Source organism: Triticum urartu, chromosome 1 (assembly GCF_003073215.2).
Source record: "Triticum urartu cultivar G1812 chromosome 1, Tu2.1, whole genome shotgun sequence".
Lineage (NCBI taxonomy): Eukaryota > Viridiplantae > Streptophyta > Magnoliopsida > Poales > Poaceae > Triticum > Triticum urartu.
In genome coordinates, this window is record NC_053022.1 from 13,202,662 (window position 1) to 13,220,714 (window position 18,053).

Sequence of the window (18,053 nt, forward strand, 5' to 3'; positions counted from 1 at the left end):
CCGCACCGGACTGCACAACCCAGGAACACTGTTGGTTATCTGGCTGTGACCTACTCTCACCTCTCTCCGATTTTGTCTGACGAACACTACTGAATAGAGGTAGACGAAGACACACAGAGGGACAGGAGTTTGGCGACGCGTAACCTTGTGTCTTCTATTTTGCTTTCCTTTTATTCCATCGACTAGTAGCGCTAATTCCGCCACGACAATAACACTCATAAGAAAAAGCTGCAGAGAAATTAGCGCTGCCTGGCAGATTGCATCATTTTCAAACATTGCTTTCAGCAAATAAACTGAATTAGTAGGACCAAGGTCATCAATAGTAAAACCACAAGATCATGTGATCATAGCTTCTTGAGTACTACATCTATGCTGCACACCAGCACTCCCAAGTACTACTTAAAAAGCGTCCATGTCAGGTTCAGTAGAAATCACAAACTTGCCCTCCAATAGGTAGCTGGAGGGAGGTGATTAAACTGATTATTAGAAATGCAGGAACCCGGCATCATATCCAGCTACCTATTCCCACGTACAATGGACCGCACCGGAAGACTCGATAAAAATCCTAACAACTACGACCTGGCCGCAGCATGAACATAGCACACATCTGGCCCATGTAGTTTGCATGCAGTACAATCAGGACACATGCAAACCACTCTTACGTGACTAGGACTCTAGCTGAAACAAATCTAACGTGACAGTGTATGGAAAATAATCTAAACATAAATTTGTAACAAGATTAAATCTAATGAACACTTCCTCCGTGGGACCCTATATGCACCTGATGCATGGCGTATAAATCCTAGGGGACTTAGAGTCATGTCCGATACGGAATTACGGACTAGGAGCAATCACCGATTCGTATTTACTCCTAGAAGAGTAGGCTAGCTTAGCTTCTTTATATATCTATTCACCCCCTCGTGTAAATCGTAGTACCATATCAATCATCAAATCAAAATCAATAAAGTACCAGATCAAGGACGGCAGTCGGCACGGACGATGGATGCCTTCTACTCGACCTCATCGGCAGCGGCGGCGGCCGATTGGTGTTACGACTCACTCAACAAGTTCCGCGAGATCTCGCCCGCCGTGCGGTCGCACCTCAAGCTCGTACGCGCCCCTCCTCCTCCTCCTCCTCGCTCTCTCTCTCTCTCTCTCTCTCTCTCTCTCTCTCTCCAACGAGGATTTATTTTCTTTAGGGTTTCACGGACAGGATGCGACGACATTGACTTACGCGATTGCAATTTAGGGTTTCGCTTGATGGTTTAGAGCTCGGCTCAGCGCCGGATTGGAGCTTACCTGTTGAAACCTGAGTGTATCTGTTGGTTGATTCATTAGCTGGGACTGTGAGCTCGCTGTGCTGATTAACCAGATCACTCTCTGCAGAAAATACGGTCTTGAATGCTTCATTATCAACACTTCTCTCCATTACCTTCCTTCTGCTTATCTCTCAAGTGTTATGCACTTATGCTTGGTATGGACAGCAGTCATTTTCGCTTATACGTTCCTGCTATCATGTGTGGCGTTTTCAGCTTGGATATCTATGTTTTCTTTGTCACTATTAGAGTGCTTGAATGAGGTTTCTGTATTTGTACTATGCTCCATAAGCGACTCAATCCTAATGGTTTCTGCAGGTTTACCGGACCGTATGTTTTGCCCTGGTCTCGTCCGCTGTGGGTGCTTACCTGCACGTTGCCCTCAATATCGGCGGGATGCTGACAATGCTCGCGTGCATGGGAAACATTGTCTTGTTTTCGTTGACGCCAGTCTATGAGGAGGTTTGTCGAGCTTTCTTCTCCTGACCTTGATAAATTGTTTCCGGTGGAATTTTTCTCAGCTTAAAGGAATTATGAAGGAATTTTGGCAGTTTAGTTTCCGGTGGATTTTTTCCCCCTTTAGAGGTGTTCGGAGCAAAGGAAATTAAGCAGGGTAACAGTTCTTAGGAAAGAAATCTGAAATAAAACGCCTGCTCATTTTTTGCTTATGCCCCAACCCCAATGTCTTGCACATAACAAATAGTTTAGGAGTAAACACTGCGGTAATTTGTTTTTGCTGCTGTCTCAAATGTCTTGCACGTAATGATTGTTTGTCAATTGGGCTTGACTTTAGTTTGTTGCTTTTCATTGCTCTAATTTATGTTGGCTGACAGGGCTGCCATAATATGGCTGTTGCTCTGCGCAACCAGCATCCTTGTGACAGGGTTTGTTGGAATTGCCATTGCATTAGGGTGCTTCTCTTGCGTCACCAACATTGCCAAGCGCAATGTCACCAGCATTGCCAAGCGCAGTGAGTACATGTTCCTCCGTGCTCTGCTCTCCTCTGACCTGTCGGTCCTGCTCTGGCTGCAGTTGGCCACATCCATCTTTGGCCTCTTGACTAGCAGCTTCATGGTTGAGGTAGGATCACTGTTTTGGGTACCGAGCGAAATTCCGAGATCTCGCGCGGTTACCGCGTTTACCGCACCCCCTCGAGAACCATGCATACCGAGCAAAAAAATTCGAATAATTTGAAAATTTTGAATTCAAACGCTCACAACATAGTTAAATAAAGGCCATCTCTTATCCAACCACAGAGTTGCTCGCGGCCTAGTGATAAAGCCAACCTTCTTTTTGAGGATGCAAAAGTTTAGAAACACTACAAATTTTGGGGCGACCAGGGGTCGAACTCGAGACTTCTACGCAAGTGGTAGCTGTGGCCGAATAGCCACTACGCCAGAGAACCGTCAGCGATATTTCGGACTGATAAACCTATCTATATTTACGTAAAAAAATTGAATTCAAAATTTGATTTGAAATTTCGTCCGAATTTTTTCCGGAATTTCGTGGTTACCGTGGTAACGTCAAATTCCGGTGCCCCACGAGAAAAAAGGTCCGCTCGGGATCCAAAACCTTGGGTAGGATACATTAACCATCTTGGCTGAATGAACATGATACAAATGCTTCCGTACCTGCACGTCTATGCTGGCATCTTGATCTTCGTGGGATACATGGTGTACGACATGCATCAGATCGTTGAGAGGGCACACCGCGGTGACATGGACTACATTGGACACGCGCTCACCCTCTTCACCGACATCACTGCCATCCTTGACCGGATCTTTATCATCATGGTGAGGATGGTGATATGTTCCGGTCCAGCTCAAGAATGCAGGCGACAAGTCCGAGGACAACAAGAGAAAGAGGAGCACGTTGCAGCCCAACAAAGCATGCATGTCGGCAAGGAGTTGTGATTTTTCTAGACATACTTCTAGTGAGTTGTATTGAGCTGTTTTTTCAGTCCAACAGGAGAGCTGTTGGTATTCAGTGATAGGAGAACACACTGTACATGGGAGGTTATAGGGTTGAACTGAGGGGAGCGAGTAAATTAAGATACACACCTACTCTCGCGACACAAGGTGCACAACACCCACAAAGATCCACAGTTGTAGATCATCTAAAACCGTATGTGCGATTACACTAGGCGGTCGATCAGCCCCCTGAAAAACGCTTCATTTCCACTCCTCAAAACTTCCCAGAGTGTGTCCATAGCGATCTGGGTGGCTTGTCTGGACGTCACAAGGCTCGAAGATGCTGGTGCGCCCTTCCAACCGCATCAACAACCTCGCTCGAGCGCTGCCATGATCCACATGCAAGGGCAAGGGTAGTTCAATGCATACTCGCAACGTCCTTCTCGCATGAAGAGGAGGAAAAGACGTAGTGGCTGAACAGGAGAATGGGCATCTCGAGTTTCTTGCCACAAAGCACACAAAGGTAGTTGTTGTGTATGTTGTATCATTCTTGTCGATCCACCGTCGAGAGACACCGATAGAGGAGCAACCAAACAATACCTCACCTACTGGGAGCAGACCTTCCAAACGATACGGAGGGTTGATGGCGTGATTCCTTGAAACTGCTTTAGGTGAGGGAGAGTACCATCTGAACTGGTACGGGACGAGGGTGACCGCGAGACCGCAGGTACGCAGGTTAACAAAATCCTAGAGCAAAGGCGAAGTGACCTATCCATGTAGTGAGCCCAGACGCCTTCATGCAAAGTATCCTTCAGGCTCCGATTCTTTCTACGGGAGAGAGCGTGAAGCATCGACCCGACCTAGCATGTTGTGGCGCACCACCCCAGGCACTAGACCAAAAATGCAGAAGGGCACCATTCCCCATGGTAATCTGAGTAGCTTGCGCGAAGAATTTAAAGTCTGGAGGAGATGAAGGGGTTCCGAGATGGATGCGATGTCCAGATCATTGCAGTGGATCAGAATCAGCAGACTCTTCAACAGATTGATAGTTGCATGCAATACTAATGGCAAAAGCGAAGTTAAGCATGAAACTGACAATGTCGATGTTGTGCAACTTCACCGTGTCGTATTTTTATCCATGTCCACCAGAATCCAGGCATCTAGTTATGTTATATTCCATCAATAAGAACTAAGGAAAACTAAGAGCTACAGACAACTCCATGTGCACCTCGTTTTCCGAGCGACTTCCGTAGACACTGATCAAAGAGAGTGCCATGTGGCACCACCATTACCGTGGGCCGTCCGTCATACACCTTTAGACTAGCCACAATGGGTAGTAACATAGACTAGTAATATGCCTATCACTATAGTGGGTATTAACATATATGTGGTAACATGCAACACTTCATTTATTAGGCTATAGGTTCATCATGCCTTGATATGTGTGATGTTACTCAGGCTAGTCATAGTGGAAGTAACATAGGTAGTAACATGCATGCCACATAAGCGAAATATGTGATGTGGCAAGTAACTAAAGGGGAGAGAGACAAATAGAGTACTCCCTCTCTCTCAGTTTAAAGGGCGTGCGCGTACCCTTAGGTTGTTAATTTGACCAACCTAATACAAGTCATATATTACAAAAAATATACTAATATAAATTTCAGATATTCTATTTTCAAACCGTATAATTTTTGTGTTATATAGTTTATTTTAGGGTGATAAAATTGGTAACCTAGGTATACGCGCATGACTTGTAAACTGAAACGAAGGGAGTAACATAATATGTTACCATCACATAGCGGTTCCCAATGCTAAACGAGTCTATGGAGTAATAAGTGAATTGATGCATGACACTACACATATGTTACTACCCACTATAGAAGTAGTAACAAAGACTAGTAACATATGCATGTTAATATTCTATGTTACTTCCCACCATGACCAGCCATACTACTAGTAACTAGCTATGTTACCACATGCCTCTCTTTTTTCATTCATTGCTTGTCACATCATCTATTTTATCTAGATATGTGTGATGTTACTATCTATGTCGTTACTCCCACTGTGGCTAGTCTTATGTAGCTGAGAACCTCGAGTTTGTACGAGAAAACACACTCACCATACGTCGCATTGCCGAATGGTGTAAGACGAGTCGTCGTTGCCAAGTATTTAACCTTAGACGAGTATTTATGATACTCAACAACGTTAGTTTCCCTGTAGGGGCTGCGCCGTTTCCTTTAGATGTAGGATGGTCTTTAATTTAGCAAAAAATCGATGAAAGAAAAAACACAGTTTTAGTACATGTATCTCCAAACCCTAATGAAACAGCAAAATCATTGAGTGTACCCAAAATAACATGTTGGAACATCTTGGATACTAAACTAAGTTATCAACTATAAATCTAACAATTGGAAGGGTTTCTACTTGTATAAAAATGACACTTTATACAAAATGTTGGAAAAACTAAACTTAAAAAAAATGAACAAATATAATGAGAGCAGATGGGAGCAAGTTTGACACGGCATATTCCAGCGACACAAGTGCGCAGTGAACTCAAACTGTAAGAGGGTAACTGGCATATAGTGCATGAAATAAGAAAGAAACATAGTCTTTGTTAGTACTCACTACTTAATTGCTGTGCGTTGCTACGGGTGATAATGTAGGTAAATGAAAAATAAATGCCTAAATGACATAGATAAGTTCAACTAAATGAAAAAGTTTGTGAATTAAAAATCATGCATTTAAAAAAAATAGTAAAGTGACGGAACCAACCTAAAGCAATAAGGAGGGTTCCCAAAACCAGACAAAGAAACCTCACGATCACTTCCCCTATGAGCTATTGGTCCGGATGACCAGTAGCGCATGTAGTGGGCGAGCGCTATCATAAGGTTGTGGTGGGCGTCACGTATCTTTTCCAGGCAACAAGTGGGTATTGTTTCGTTGGGCCACCGCTGCCTGAGGACTTAACGGACGAACGCGGAAGAGGCTGCCTAGCTGGGTGTTTCCTATTTGATGAATATTTTATCAAATATTCACCAATTCGCATGGAGCTAGGGACAAAAGACAATTGTTGTTACCACTGGTAGAAAAAGGGCCTATAGTCCCAGTTCGTAAGGGCCTTTAGTCCCGGTTTTGGAACCGGGACTAAAGTGTCGGTACTAATACCTCCACCCTTTAGTCCAGGTTCAATCCAGAACTGGGACTAAAGGCCCTCCACGTGGGCAGTGTGCAGAGCCCAGTCAGGAGACCCTTTGGTCCCGGTTGGTGGCACCAACCGGGACCAATAGGCATCCACGCGTCAGCACTTCTGTGGCTGGGGTTTTTGTTTTTTTTTGAAAGGGGGGGGGGTTGGGGGTTTTGGGGGGTTAATTTAGGTGTTTCATATATTGTGTTAGCTAGCTATAATTAATAGAGAGAAGTGTCTCTCTTATGTCTGTGCTTGGTCGACGCTATGTACTATACATACGTATAGAGAGGACTAGACACGCTAGCTAGCTAGTAAGCAAACGAAGGAAACAGAAGATCGTCATGAACATATATGCATACAGAGAGAAGTGATATCGACCACCTCTCCTTCTCCGAGAGATTGGTCGAACAACAAGTTCTCGTATATCTATCCGACACTACCGGCTACATATATACAATAATTATCTCTTACAAATATAATCATACGGACTCAGGGTCCACATAGAATTCTCCGTCTTCAGGGATCACGTGGTCAAGTAAGAATGCCGCCAATTCCTCTTGAATAGCTCTGCGAGCTGGTGCTAGGAGTTCATCTCGCTTCCGAAAACATCTAATTTAAAGAAGGGGGTCAATACATATATATATGAATGAATGAAACTCAACACAAATGATGGTAATAAAATAAAATTGTGAATGTTGTTATTTACGTACTTCATATTGTTCGTCAGTGTAGCGCTCACAGGTCGTGTGGCGGATGGACTCGCAAACATAGTATCCACAGAAATCATTCCCTTGTTCCTGCCACAACCACTTTACAAGAAATAGAGGTTAATCAAACTGATAAGCAAGAATGCCAAATGGTATTGATGAAACTAGCGCTTGAATGACTAGTAGATGCGCTTAAAATGCTACTATAGCTAGTACTTACTTTCGGGTGTCTAAATTGCAGCTCCTTCGGCAGTCCCGGAGCTTTTCTGGTGAATTTTCTCCAAACCCTGCCGGACAAAGAAAACAATTACTTGATATATCAGGAAATGAACAAAGTTGCTGATATGGTGGATAATGATCGATTTAATTTACTTCTCGAGTATTTGAGTCATGTCTGCATAGTCCTTGGGATCTTTTCGTCTTGAGTCTAAGACGGTTACTAGTCCCTGCTCAAGCTTAATATGTAGGAGAATATAGTGGAAACTGCACACGCATGCATAACTCATCAATTACATTACTATAACCTTGACTAATATATAAGGGAAACCGAATACGCACAAGACAGTAACACTCACTTGAAGTTGTAAGGAAAGAGTATTATATCTTTGTTTTGATTTATTATCAACGATCTAGCATGCTGGCCTCGGTTTCTGCGGCATGAAATTTAACCTGAGTTGCATCTATGAGATTTGTGTTAATGAACCCAATATCACCGACTTGTCTTTTCTTCAATTCGATGATCTTCAATCTGCATAATATAGTGAGGATGATTATAAATACATGCAATGAAAGAGCTAAGCTATATAGAGAAACTTAATGACAGAAGTAGTACTACTTACAGACAGTAGCAGGTGACAGTTGCTTTATCGAGGGCCAATTGATTGAAGAACTGATAGAACTCCTCAAATGGAACAGGCAACAGATCAATTCCAACGAGGTCATGCTCCGGTTTAACTCTCGCATACAAAGTACTCCTCCCCCCAGAGTCTCTGCAGATTTTCAAGTACCAATCATGCAATCTTCGCATCATCGTTGATAGAGATCTTTCATCTTTGACGAGAGGCTTCCCGTACTCGTATCTTTGTATCTGCACGTCCATGGGTTCATAATGTACTTCGTCGGGCAGGTAATCTGCAAGATTGCTATAACCGGGCACCATCCTCGGATCATTATCGACGTTGTGGCTAGGCACCTTGAGCGGGGGGCACGATTGCTTCGCTTGTTCGCCGAGCTGGGCAATTTGTTTCCCAGCTCGTCGTTGTTTCAGCCTTTGATCACTGACAGTACTTCCCGACCGCTCCGCTTCGGCAAATTCCTTTCCAATAATGCGGTCATAGTTTCCTTTCGGCGAATCAGACTTCGGTGTTTTGTCAGGGCAGCCAGAGTGCGCTTCACTTTCACCCGATCTACCTTCTCCTCCGGAGGTGGATGTTTCTTTGCTTTCACCCCTTCAAAGAATTTCTTCACTTCTTCTCGCGCGATCTCGGCGTTCTCCTCCTGGGTCCTCTCGTATGGTAACTTCTCTGGAGTCTTCAGAGAAGGACCGAATCTGTATGTCCTCCCGCCTCTGGTTGTACTGCTAGACGCCGACCGAGCAGACGTAGCGGTTGTCTTCTTTACTTGCTTAAGCGGCGGAGGAGAAGGACTACGACGCGCCGGAGCAGCTGGAGCGGCGGCAGGTCTCTTCCGCCCTTGCTGACGAGGCGGAGAAGGAGGAGGCTGGCTGCTCGGGCGCGTCGGCGCAGGCGGAGAAGGAGGCGGAGTGCCGCCACGCGCCGGAGAAGGAGCCGGCCGAGGGCCCTGATCGTCACTCGCCGGAGGAGGAGGCGGTGGAGGCGGAGTGCCCTGACTCGCCGGAGGAGGAGGAGGAGGCGGTGGCGTCCAGTTCGGAAGGTTGATGAGCTCCTTCCGCCATAGGCATGGAGTCTTCAGAGCAGACCCCAGCCGAGTCTCCCCTTCACCGGTAGGGTGGTCAAGCTGGAGGTCCTCAAATCCCTCCGTTATCTCATCCACCATCACCCTAGCATATCCTTCTGGAATCGGCCGGCAGTGAAAAGTTGCGCCGGGTTCAGTAGGATAAACAGAGCCAACAGCCGCCTTGACCTTCAAATTCATCCATTGCGTCATAAGGTGGCAATTTTGAGACTCCGTGATAGCATCCACGGGATAGCTGGCAGGAGCCGTCAAGGCATGCTCTAGCTGAAGCAGCTCGGTGGAAGCCACGCTGCTTCTGCGCTGAGATGGCGGGGTAGCTTCGGGGGAGGCTTCGGCAGTACGTTTGCTGCGATTTGCTTCTCGTTCCTCTATCGCGTCCACCCTTGCTTGCAGCGCCTGCATTTGGGTCTGCTGCACTTTTTTCCTCCTCTCATGGGATTTGTAACCGCCTGCGTCCGGAAACCCAACCTTCCACGGAACGGAGCCTGGCGTGCCTCGTGTCCGTCCAGGGTGCTCAGGATTCCCGAGGGCCATTGTGAGCTCGTCGTTCTCTCTGTCTGGAAAGAACGTCCCTTCCTGCGCTGCTTCGATATACTGCTTAAGCTTACTGACTGGTATGTCCATTTGATCGTTCGTCCAAATGCACTTCCCTGTTTCAGGGTCCAGGGTTCCGCCAGCCCCGAAGAACCAAGTCCGGCACATGGTCTGGCCAGTTATTTGTCTCTGGTTCGATCCCTTTATGAACCAGATCATTCTCACTCTTGGACCACTTAGGCCGGGCTACGAGGTAGCCACCTGACCCCGTGCGATGGTGAAGCTTCTTCTTCGCAGCATTTTGCTTGTTTGTCGCCGACATCTTCTTACTCTTTTCTGATGTCTTGTGGGCCACAAATGCGGGCCAGTGATCTCTGATCTTCTCATATCTGCCCTTGAATTCTGGTGTCTCATTATTTTCGACAAACTTATTCAGCTCTTTCTTCCACCTCCTGAATAGTTCTGCCATCCTCTTCAGAGCAAAAGACTTGATTAATTTCTCTTTAACTGGGTTCTCTGGATTATCCTCAGGCGGTAGGGTGAAATTTGACTTCAGCTCAGTCCAAAGATCATTTTTCTGCATATCATTGACATAAGACACCTCAGGGTCTTCTGTAGCTGGCTTAAACCATTGCTGGATGCTTATCGGGATCTTGTCCCTAACCAGAACCCCGCACTGAGCAACAAATGCGCTCTTTGTCCGGAGGGGTTCAATAGGTTGGCCGTCGGGCGCGATTGCTATGATCTCAAACTTTTCATCCGAGCTCAACTTTTTCTTCGGGCCTCGTCTCTTTACCGAAGTTGTGCTCGATTCGGAGGGCTAGAAAAAAGAACAAAGACTTAATTAATATGTGTACATACCAAAACAATGAATGCATCAATCAGCTAGTCAGCATAGGCTTAACTAATATATATACCTGGCCGGACTCGGTTCGGTCACCGGAGCCGTCATCACGGTCTCCTTCTTGCACCGGCATTGGGTCACCGGAGCCGTCCTCATGTTCTTCTTCTTGCACCGGCATTAGGTCACCGTAGCCAGCTTGTTCACCCTCTCCTTCCAGACCATCGGTTTCGTTGAGAAACAACGAGATGGCATCACTTCCTTCTGCGATTATGTCCCTCAACAACGCTTTCTTTGTTGCTTCGTCTAGGGCGGTGTCCATAGTTTCTACAAATATTTACAACATGGCAATTATTATTCAAACATGACAGATGGATATATTAGTGCCAAATGTAGAACTAGCTACCTAATCATAGTAAGCTATCGGGAGGGGGTATATATCGACAACGACGACACTACATCTATGTCCCTCGACGACCCTCGTTCCCGATAAAAAAAAGAGGAAGAAGAAGAAATATAAGAAGAATAAGAATAAGAAGAAGAAGAAGAAGAATAAGAAGAAGAAAAGAAGAAAAAAAAGAGGAGAAGAAGAAAGGAATAGTGGAGAAAAGAGAAAATAGAATACTCTTCTCCACTATTCCTTTCTTCTTCTCCTCTTCTTTTTCTTCTTTTTTCTTCTTCTTATTTATTTATCCTCTTCTTTTCGGTAGAGGAAACCCTAAATAGCTAGCAAGTATCGTGGGTGTGAGATACATGTGGCCTTCGGTGTCGGACACTACATCCACGTCCCACAAGTGACGTGGGCGTCGAAGCCCGCGCCACTTGTGGGATGTGGGTGTAGTGTCCGACACCGACGGTACATGTATCTCACACCGACGATACTTTCTATTTAGGGTTTCTCCTCTACCGCTCCTCCGCTTGACCTGTTCCCCGATAAAATAAAGAGGAAGAAGAAAGAAAAAAGAAGAAAAGAAAGAATAGAGGAGAAGACTTCCTCTTCTTCCTCTCCTCTTCCTCTCTTCTTCTTCCCTCTTCTTCCCCTTCTTCCTCGCCTCTCTCATGAATGTCCGACGTTCTCGACCCCCCCCCATGTGTCGAAGAAAAAAAAGAAGAAAAAAAAGAAGAGAAGAAGAAAGGAATAGAGGAGAAAAGAGAAAATAGAATATATATTCTAATTTTCTCTTCTTCTCCTCTATTCCTTTCTTCTTCTCCTCTTCCTTTTCTTCCTCTCCTCGTCTTCTCCTTCTTCTTCTCCTTCTTTCTCTACTTATTTTCCTTTTCCTTATTTTACTTTTTCCTCTCCACTAAACATCATCATATATATGAAAAAATGCATATATGAAAAAAAAACATCATCATATATATCATCTATCATCTATGAACAAAAATATTCCTAGATACATAAAAAATTTCTACAAATGAAAATAACCTAAAAAAAATCATATGATCATCTATGAACAAAAAAAACATCATTTGATCATCTATCATCTATGAACAAAAAAATCATCATTTGATCATCTATCATCTATGAACAAAAATATTCATCATTTGATCATCTATCATCTATAAACAAAAATATTCCTAGATACATAAAAAAATTCTACAAATGAAAATAACCTAAAAAAATCATATGATCATCTATGAAAAAAAAAATCATCATTTGATCTTCTGTCATGCATCTATGAACAAAAAAATCATCATTTGATCTCTATCATCTATATATGAACAAAAATTTGCAAAGGGATGGCGCCGGCGGCCGGACCAAGCTAAGGAGAGGTCGGCGGCGAGGATGGCGTCGGGGCAGGGGCGCGGGCGACGGCGAGGGCGGGCCGGGGCGGCGCGCGGGCGACGGCGACGGGGGCGGGCCGGGGCGGCCGCGTCGGGGCAGGGGCGGGCCGTGGCAGGGGCCCGGGCGACGGCGAGGGCGCGGGCGACGGCGGCGACGGGAGGGCGGCGACGGCGAGGGCGCGGGCGACGACGGGCACGGGCGAGGCGACGGCGACGGCGGGGCAGCCTGACGGCGTCGTCGGGGCGAGCTCGGGCAGCCTGGCGGCGTCGTCGGGGCGGGGAACTGGCGATGAAATCTGAAAAAACGCTAAGTCTCTGCTTATATAGAAAAGGCTTTGGTCCCGGTTCGTGGCACAACCGGGACCATTGCCCCCCTTTAGTCCCGGTTGGTGCCACCAACCGGGACCAAAGGCCAATTTTCGGCAGCCCAAAGGGCGGGAAGCGGCGGCCATTGGTCCCGGTTGGTGGCACCAACCGGGACTAAAGGGGGGCATTGGTCCCGGTTTGTGCCACCAACCGGGACCAATGCCACCTTTAGTCCCGGTTGGTGCCACCAACCGGGACCAATGCCCTTGTGCTGCCCGCGCCCATAAGTTTAGTCCCACATCGCTAGTTGACAGCGCCCGACACTGGTTTATAAGCTCTGCTGCCTCCTCCCTCTCGAACTCCTCTGAATAGCAGGCCTATGGGCCTAATTTGACACTGCTTTGCCTGTGGGCCTATTGGGCCTTCTGCGGGCCTGATGTGACGCCCGGGTAATTAAGCTATAGTAATCCTCACTAATGATGCCACGTCACCTCTGTCATTGTAGTTAATCTCGGGTTAAATCAAAACGGTTTCGAAATTCAATTCAAAATTATGATGGTAATAAAAGTTTTCAAAAAATAATCAAACTAAAATGTTCGGGGGTTGTCAAATATTACAAGGTTAATTATGGTGGGGTGCACACATTTTTATAAAGTGTCTGAATATTTTAAAATGAAATAAAACAGAAGAGAAAATAAATTAAGAAAAGAAAAATAAAACAAAGGAGAGGGAAACCCCACCCTGGCCAAACTGGGCCAAGCCCACCTGGCCCAGCCGGCCAGCCCCTGGCCCCCCCCCCCCCCTCACTCCATAACCCCCGCGCAGCCCCTCTCCGCACTGCGATCTATCTATACTACCTCTCCCGTTCCTATCATCGACTATACAGTCTAGATCGGGGCGTCCGGTGCGGACGGATGGGCGGATTCCCGAATCAGATTCGCGGGGGAAGGGAGAGAAAGGGGATTGGGGCGGAATGGGGTGTGGTAGGTTTAGAGTTAACCGGACCGGCCCCCGGTCGGCGGAAACCCTAGCCGACACCCCATTCCGCCCCGATCCCCTTCTCCTCCCTCCCCCGCCGATCTGGATCGGGATCCGCCCGATCCCGTCGCCACCGACGCCCGATCCCGTTTAGATCATTAAAGTAGTGATCTAAAGGCTCTTGTATTAGTTTACGGAGGGAGTACTATTTTAAACCATATATTTTTGTTTGGCCAATACGTAGCTCATCTTCTAAAAAGGTTAGATACATGTATGGCTGATATTGTAAAAACGGTTAACAGAAATGCTGAAAATGCATCACAGAAATGTCAAACTGAACAGTCACAACTAACAACCACATAACCTACAACATATTTTCACCATTTTCTCCCCAACTCAATTATAGGTATAGCACAACTTTTTCCAGGACAGAATAGCATATTTAAGCCTGAACATAAAGAAGACTGTTCTTAGGATCTCTAATGTTCTATTCCATAATCCCCTATATCCTAGCTGCAAAGCGTCAATCAAACATGTCCTTAGCGTCGATCTATATACTCCTAATTGCATATACACATTGTGCTTGAAATCCATCCGAGGAAAAACATCAGGTCGAGTCACACAAACTCAGTGCAGCATGTACTATTGGGGATATCATTATTCCACATCAACAGGTTGCAATCCCCAGGGGAGTAAAAGAATGAATCAAACTAACCATCCGTCGTCTTCCTCGATCCGCTGCATGGATCTGCCTGCTTGTGCTCTGCTTCTTAAGTTCTCCTCGTCTCCCTACCGGCGGTGAGAGAAGGTGATCGGCAAAAGGCTGCAGGAGGTACGGGTGGTGGGTGGCGGCTGGGTAGAGGTGGTGGTGACGGAGATGGGGAGAAAGAGGCGAGGAATCAGAAAGAACTTCAATAATGGAGTGGGAGAGTGGAAGTGGGAGTGAGGGTGGAGACTTCGAGCAAGAGCGGTCAATAATAGAGAGAGACGCCTCCACCCTCCTCTGCATTCTGTTCACATGTGATCCTGCCGACAGATTCCTAGCTATGCACTATGCAGCACTCAATAGTGCAGAAGGGGGTGAAATAGTAACGGCTACCAATCATCCCCTAACTTGGGATTTTTTTTTTCTTTTGCAGCCTTGCTATCTTCACATATATAGTTGGAGATGACAGACTCTGCATTTGTACACAGATTATGGGGGAAGTTCAGTTTAGGCGACGAAACTTAATAGAAACAAATGAAAACAAGCACAAACTAAGCTGTTTGAACACATGCCAATGAGAAACTTACGCTGATTACATAGTGATTGCATTCTCAAACTCTCAGCTGCTCGTAAGTTACATCACCTGAGATGCAATTAACCGAAGAAAAGTAGCATGCTACCTCCCTCGGAAATAAATACATCCTGGAGAAAAGTTAGAGCGGAGAGAAGCACACGCAGCGAGTAAATTGCAGAAAACCACCAGTTTGAGGGCTAGATTAGCAGAAATCACTATGTTACAGTTTCTTGGCAAAAAACACCACCTCTCTCCTAAACAACTTGCAAATACAACTGATCGGCGGATCGGGCACCGATAAGTGGGTTTATGACAGACGGGGCCCGCCAATCAGGCTGACATGGCATCAATCTCTCACGCCGTTAGATCGAAACGTTTTGTTGGACGGGGGACCCAGTTGCCAGTGAAACACTCCTCCCTCCCTCTCTCTCTCTCAAACCACTTACTCTTTGCGTCATTTTATCGAGCAGGTGGCGTGCAGGTGTTGTGGGGCGCGGGAGGTTCGTGGAGGCGGTCTCCGGTGATGCTGGAGCGGCCCGTGACGACGCCGAAGTACAAGGGTGCGCTGCCGGAGCTCGTTGGGGCGAGCGGGGGCTAGGGCCTCTTCTGCGTGCTGCTACACGCGGCCATGCCACCTTGGCCGCCCGCCAGAGTTCGAGGTGTGGCTCGACCCGCCGCGGGGGATGCAGGTTTGCTCCTTCCAGCGGACGCTCGCGTGCAAGCCGCACCTTCGCCAGCTATGGGCAGGGGCGGAGTCAGGGCTTCGGGTGTGCGACCAGCGAGGATGCCTCTATCCGACCGGATCTGGACGAACTGGGTGGCCACGAGGTGGTTCCAGGCGAGAAGGTGTGGCGGGGGCGGTTGGCGAGCTGCGGCTGGTCCGCGGGGGAGGGGGGCGAGCGCCAGCTCCGACAAGATCGAAACCCACCGACGCATGGCGGCAGGCCACTCCTCGGCCGGGCGCAGGGGCGGGACTGGCGGCGGCTTCTTCTTCGCCCTTGGTGCGGCAAAAGCGACGGTGGGCCTCTGCCTCGGCCGGGGTCGGGATGGGCCGGCGGCCGGGGTCGGGACGGGCGACGGCATGCCTCTGCCACGGCTCGGGACAGTGTTATGTGGTGAAGATAAGATGAACACTTTTTTTCTTCCAATGACATGTGGACCACATAGGGCCTCACATGATGATAATACTGCCAAACGTCGCGGTTACATGTGAGATGTTAAGCGGTGCCACGTCAGCCTGACTGGCGGGCCCCACCTGTCATAAACTCACTTAACAGGGCCAGATCCGCTGATCAGTGGTTTTTGCAAAAGCATTACGCAAGATGTGATGTTTTATGCAGAGAAACTGACAAACAGTATCCTAGTGTTTTTCGCAAACCTAGCCCTTAAACTGACGGTTTAATGCAATTTACTCCACACGCAGCAGACAGCTCAAGATACAGGAATTAGTGACAAATAAGAGAGAGTAATATCATCATGTCCAGCGGATGTACCTTGCAAATTTGACCCATAGCCCTACCTTGCAAGGATAACTGAGGGAGCGCAGAGCAGACAACCTTCAACTATTTCACATGTGTGACTGAAAAATGAGAATGACTGAGGGAACACTCGCTGTTCATCATCACTGTCCTCTCTACGAAGCAATCACTACTCATCATTAAGTTCACTGCCACGGTGAGCCCTCCTTACTCAGAAATCATGTGACCACCCCTGCCGTGCTGAGTTCTGCTGGCCCCCCCTCTTTTGTGGGCACCGTGCAACCACTGTCAAGCACTATTTTCTTTCAGTGGCTGGAAATCACATAAAGACACAATAAGTCACGGAAATTTCATGGAAGTTCAAAATGAGATGTCCTATGCGATGCAGAACAGAAAGGGAAAAAAGGAATCTTACTTGTAAGGGAAAACCTTGTAGTACTAACAGTCAGGGTTTGTTATCAATTATTCATATTCGTTGCAGGATTGAAATGACAGTCAGTCAGCACCGAATCGATGGTGAATGCATACGCCAGTGGTTTGATGGCTCAAGGGATTGAACAGAATTGACCTGGGTCAGTCCGTCAGTCGCGAGCTCGCCCTTGCCGGCAGGCCGGGCAGGAGAGCGTCAACAGACCTAGATCGCAGCGGCGACACAGGGGAATGAGAACGCTTGCCACCTGTGAGATGTGAGGCTCCATAGCGACCGTGGCCGCGAGCCGGCGGGCGGCGGCGCCGTCACCGTGCTCGGAAGGTAGAGGAAGGGGATTGGGGCACACGGTCGAGCGTGGTCGCACGCCGGTGGGCAGCGCCGCCATCGCCGTGGGCCGAAGGGGAAGGACGGGTTGGGGCACACACACCATAGACGGTGGTTCATGCTCAGCATAATCACTGGTTGAGGATCGGACGATCGTCAATAGAACTGTACTCTCCCGTAAATAACATGCTTGAAAAAAATGAAAACCTTTATTTTTCAACTTTAAACATTCTGTCAAATGGGGTTTGGACAAGTCAAACAATAAACATTGGCACACAGGTAATTATTTTGAGACTCACAAGGGCTTACGAGAGAGAAAAAGGGCTTCCCCGCTTTATATTATAAAGCATACCACCAAGCATCCAAAGTCACAAAATCAAGTACAATAAGTCATAGAATCATGCTGAGGGCACAGCAAGACAAGCCCCAAATAAAGCTAAAAGGAGACTCTAATCCGGCTCGGGAGGAGGAGGTGATGGCGGTGGAGGAGGAGCAAAAGACGCTGCCGAGGCACGAAGACCCGCCATGATCTTGTCGATGACGCCTCGGTCGCTCCGCTTACTAAGCGGTCTCCGGAGCTGCAAGAAGCCACACATTTTGTAGATCACATCAGTCACGCGAGACGGAATCACTCGTTCGATGACTAATTTATTGCGGGTACACCAAAGGGACCAGGCAAGGGTACCTAGCGCGACCCAAATAGGAGCGCACCTAGACCCGGGGAGCCTAAAGACCTCCCCGAACAAATCTGGGAGGTTGTCATGGCACCACGTGGCCCCAACCACCTCCCGAAAGCAACTCCATAAGAACTGAGTTGCCGGGCACCGGAAGAAGATGTGGTTGCAATCTTCCGGTACCAAACAAATGGGGCAGAGACCATTCCCAGGTCCATTACGCTTACGGACCTCAGTGCCTGAGGGGAGGCGTCCTCAAACCCATTGCCATAAAAATATACAGATCTTCAGGGGGAGTTTGATGTCCCAAAGCACCGCTAGCTCCACTGGACCAGGAGTGAGAACAATCGCCTGGTAAAGAGATC

General features: G+C 47.4%; 1 protein-coding gene and 1 long non-coding RNA gene across 2 annotated transcripts; one reads left to right on the forward strand and one right to left on the reverse strand.

The window, feature by feature from the left end:
* Positions 1-999: 999 nt before the first annotated feature.
* LOC125532535 (bax inhibitor 1-like) lies at positions 1,000-3,263 on the forward strand. Its single transcript, XM_048696570.1, has 5 exons — positions 1,000-1,110; positions 1,635-1,750; positions 2,150-2,396; positions 2,954-3,109; positions 3,144-3,263. The coding sequence occupies exons 1-5, from the start codon at positions 1,000-1,002 to the stop codon at positions 3,261-3,263; spliced, it is 750 nt and encodes a 249-aa protein (XP_048552527.1).
* A 4,064-nt stretch (positions 3,264-7,327) lies between these two features.
* On the reverse strand, positions 7,328-16,146 carry LOC125542748. The gene is made up of 3 exons (XR_007298040.1): positions 14,796-16,146; positions 14,214-14,680; positions 7,328-7,339 (listed from the first exon to the last, which is right to left on the reverse strand). It is a non-coding gene; the product is annotated as an uncharacterized LOC125542748 (long non-coding RNA).
* Positions 16,147-18,053: the final 1,907 nt, after the last annotated feature.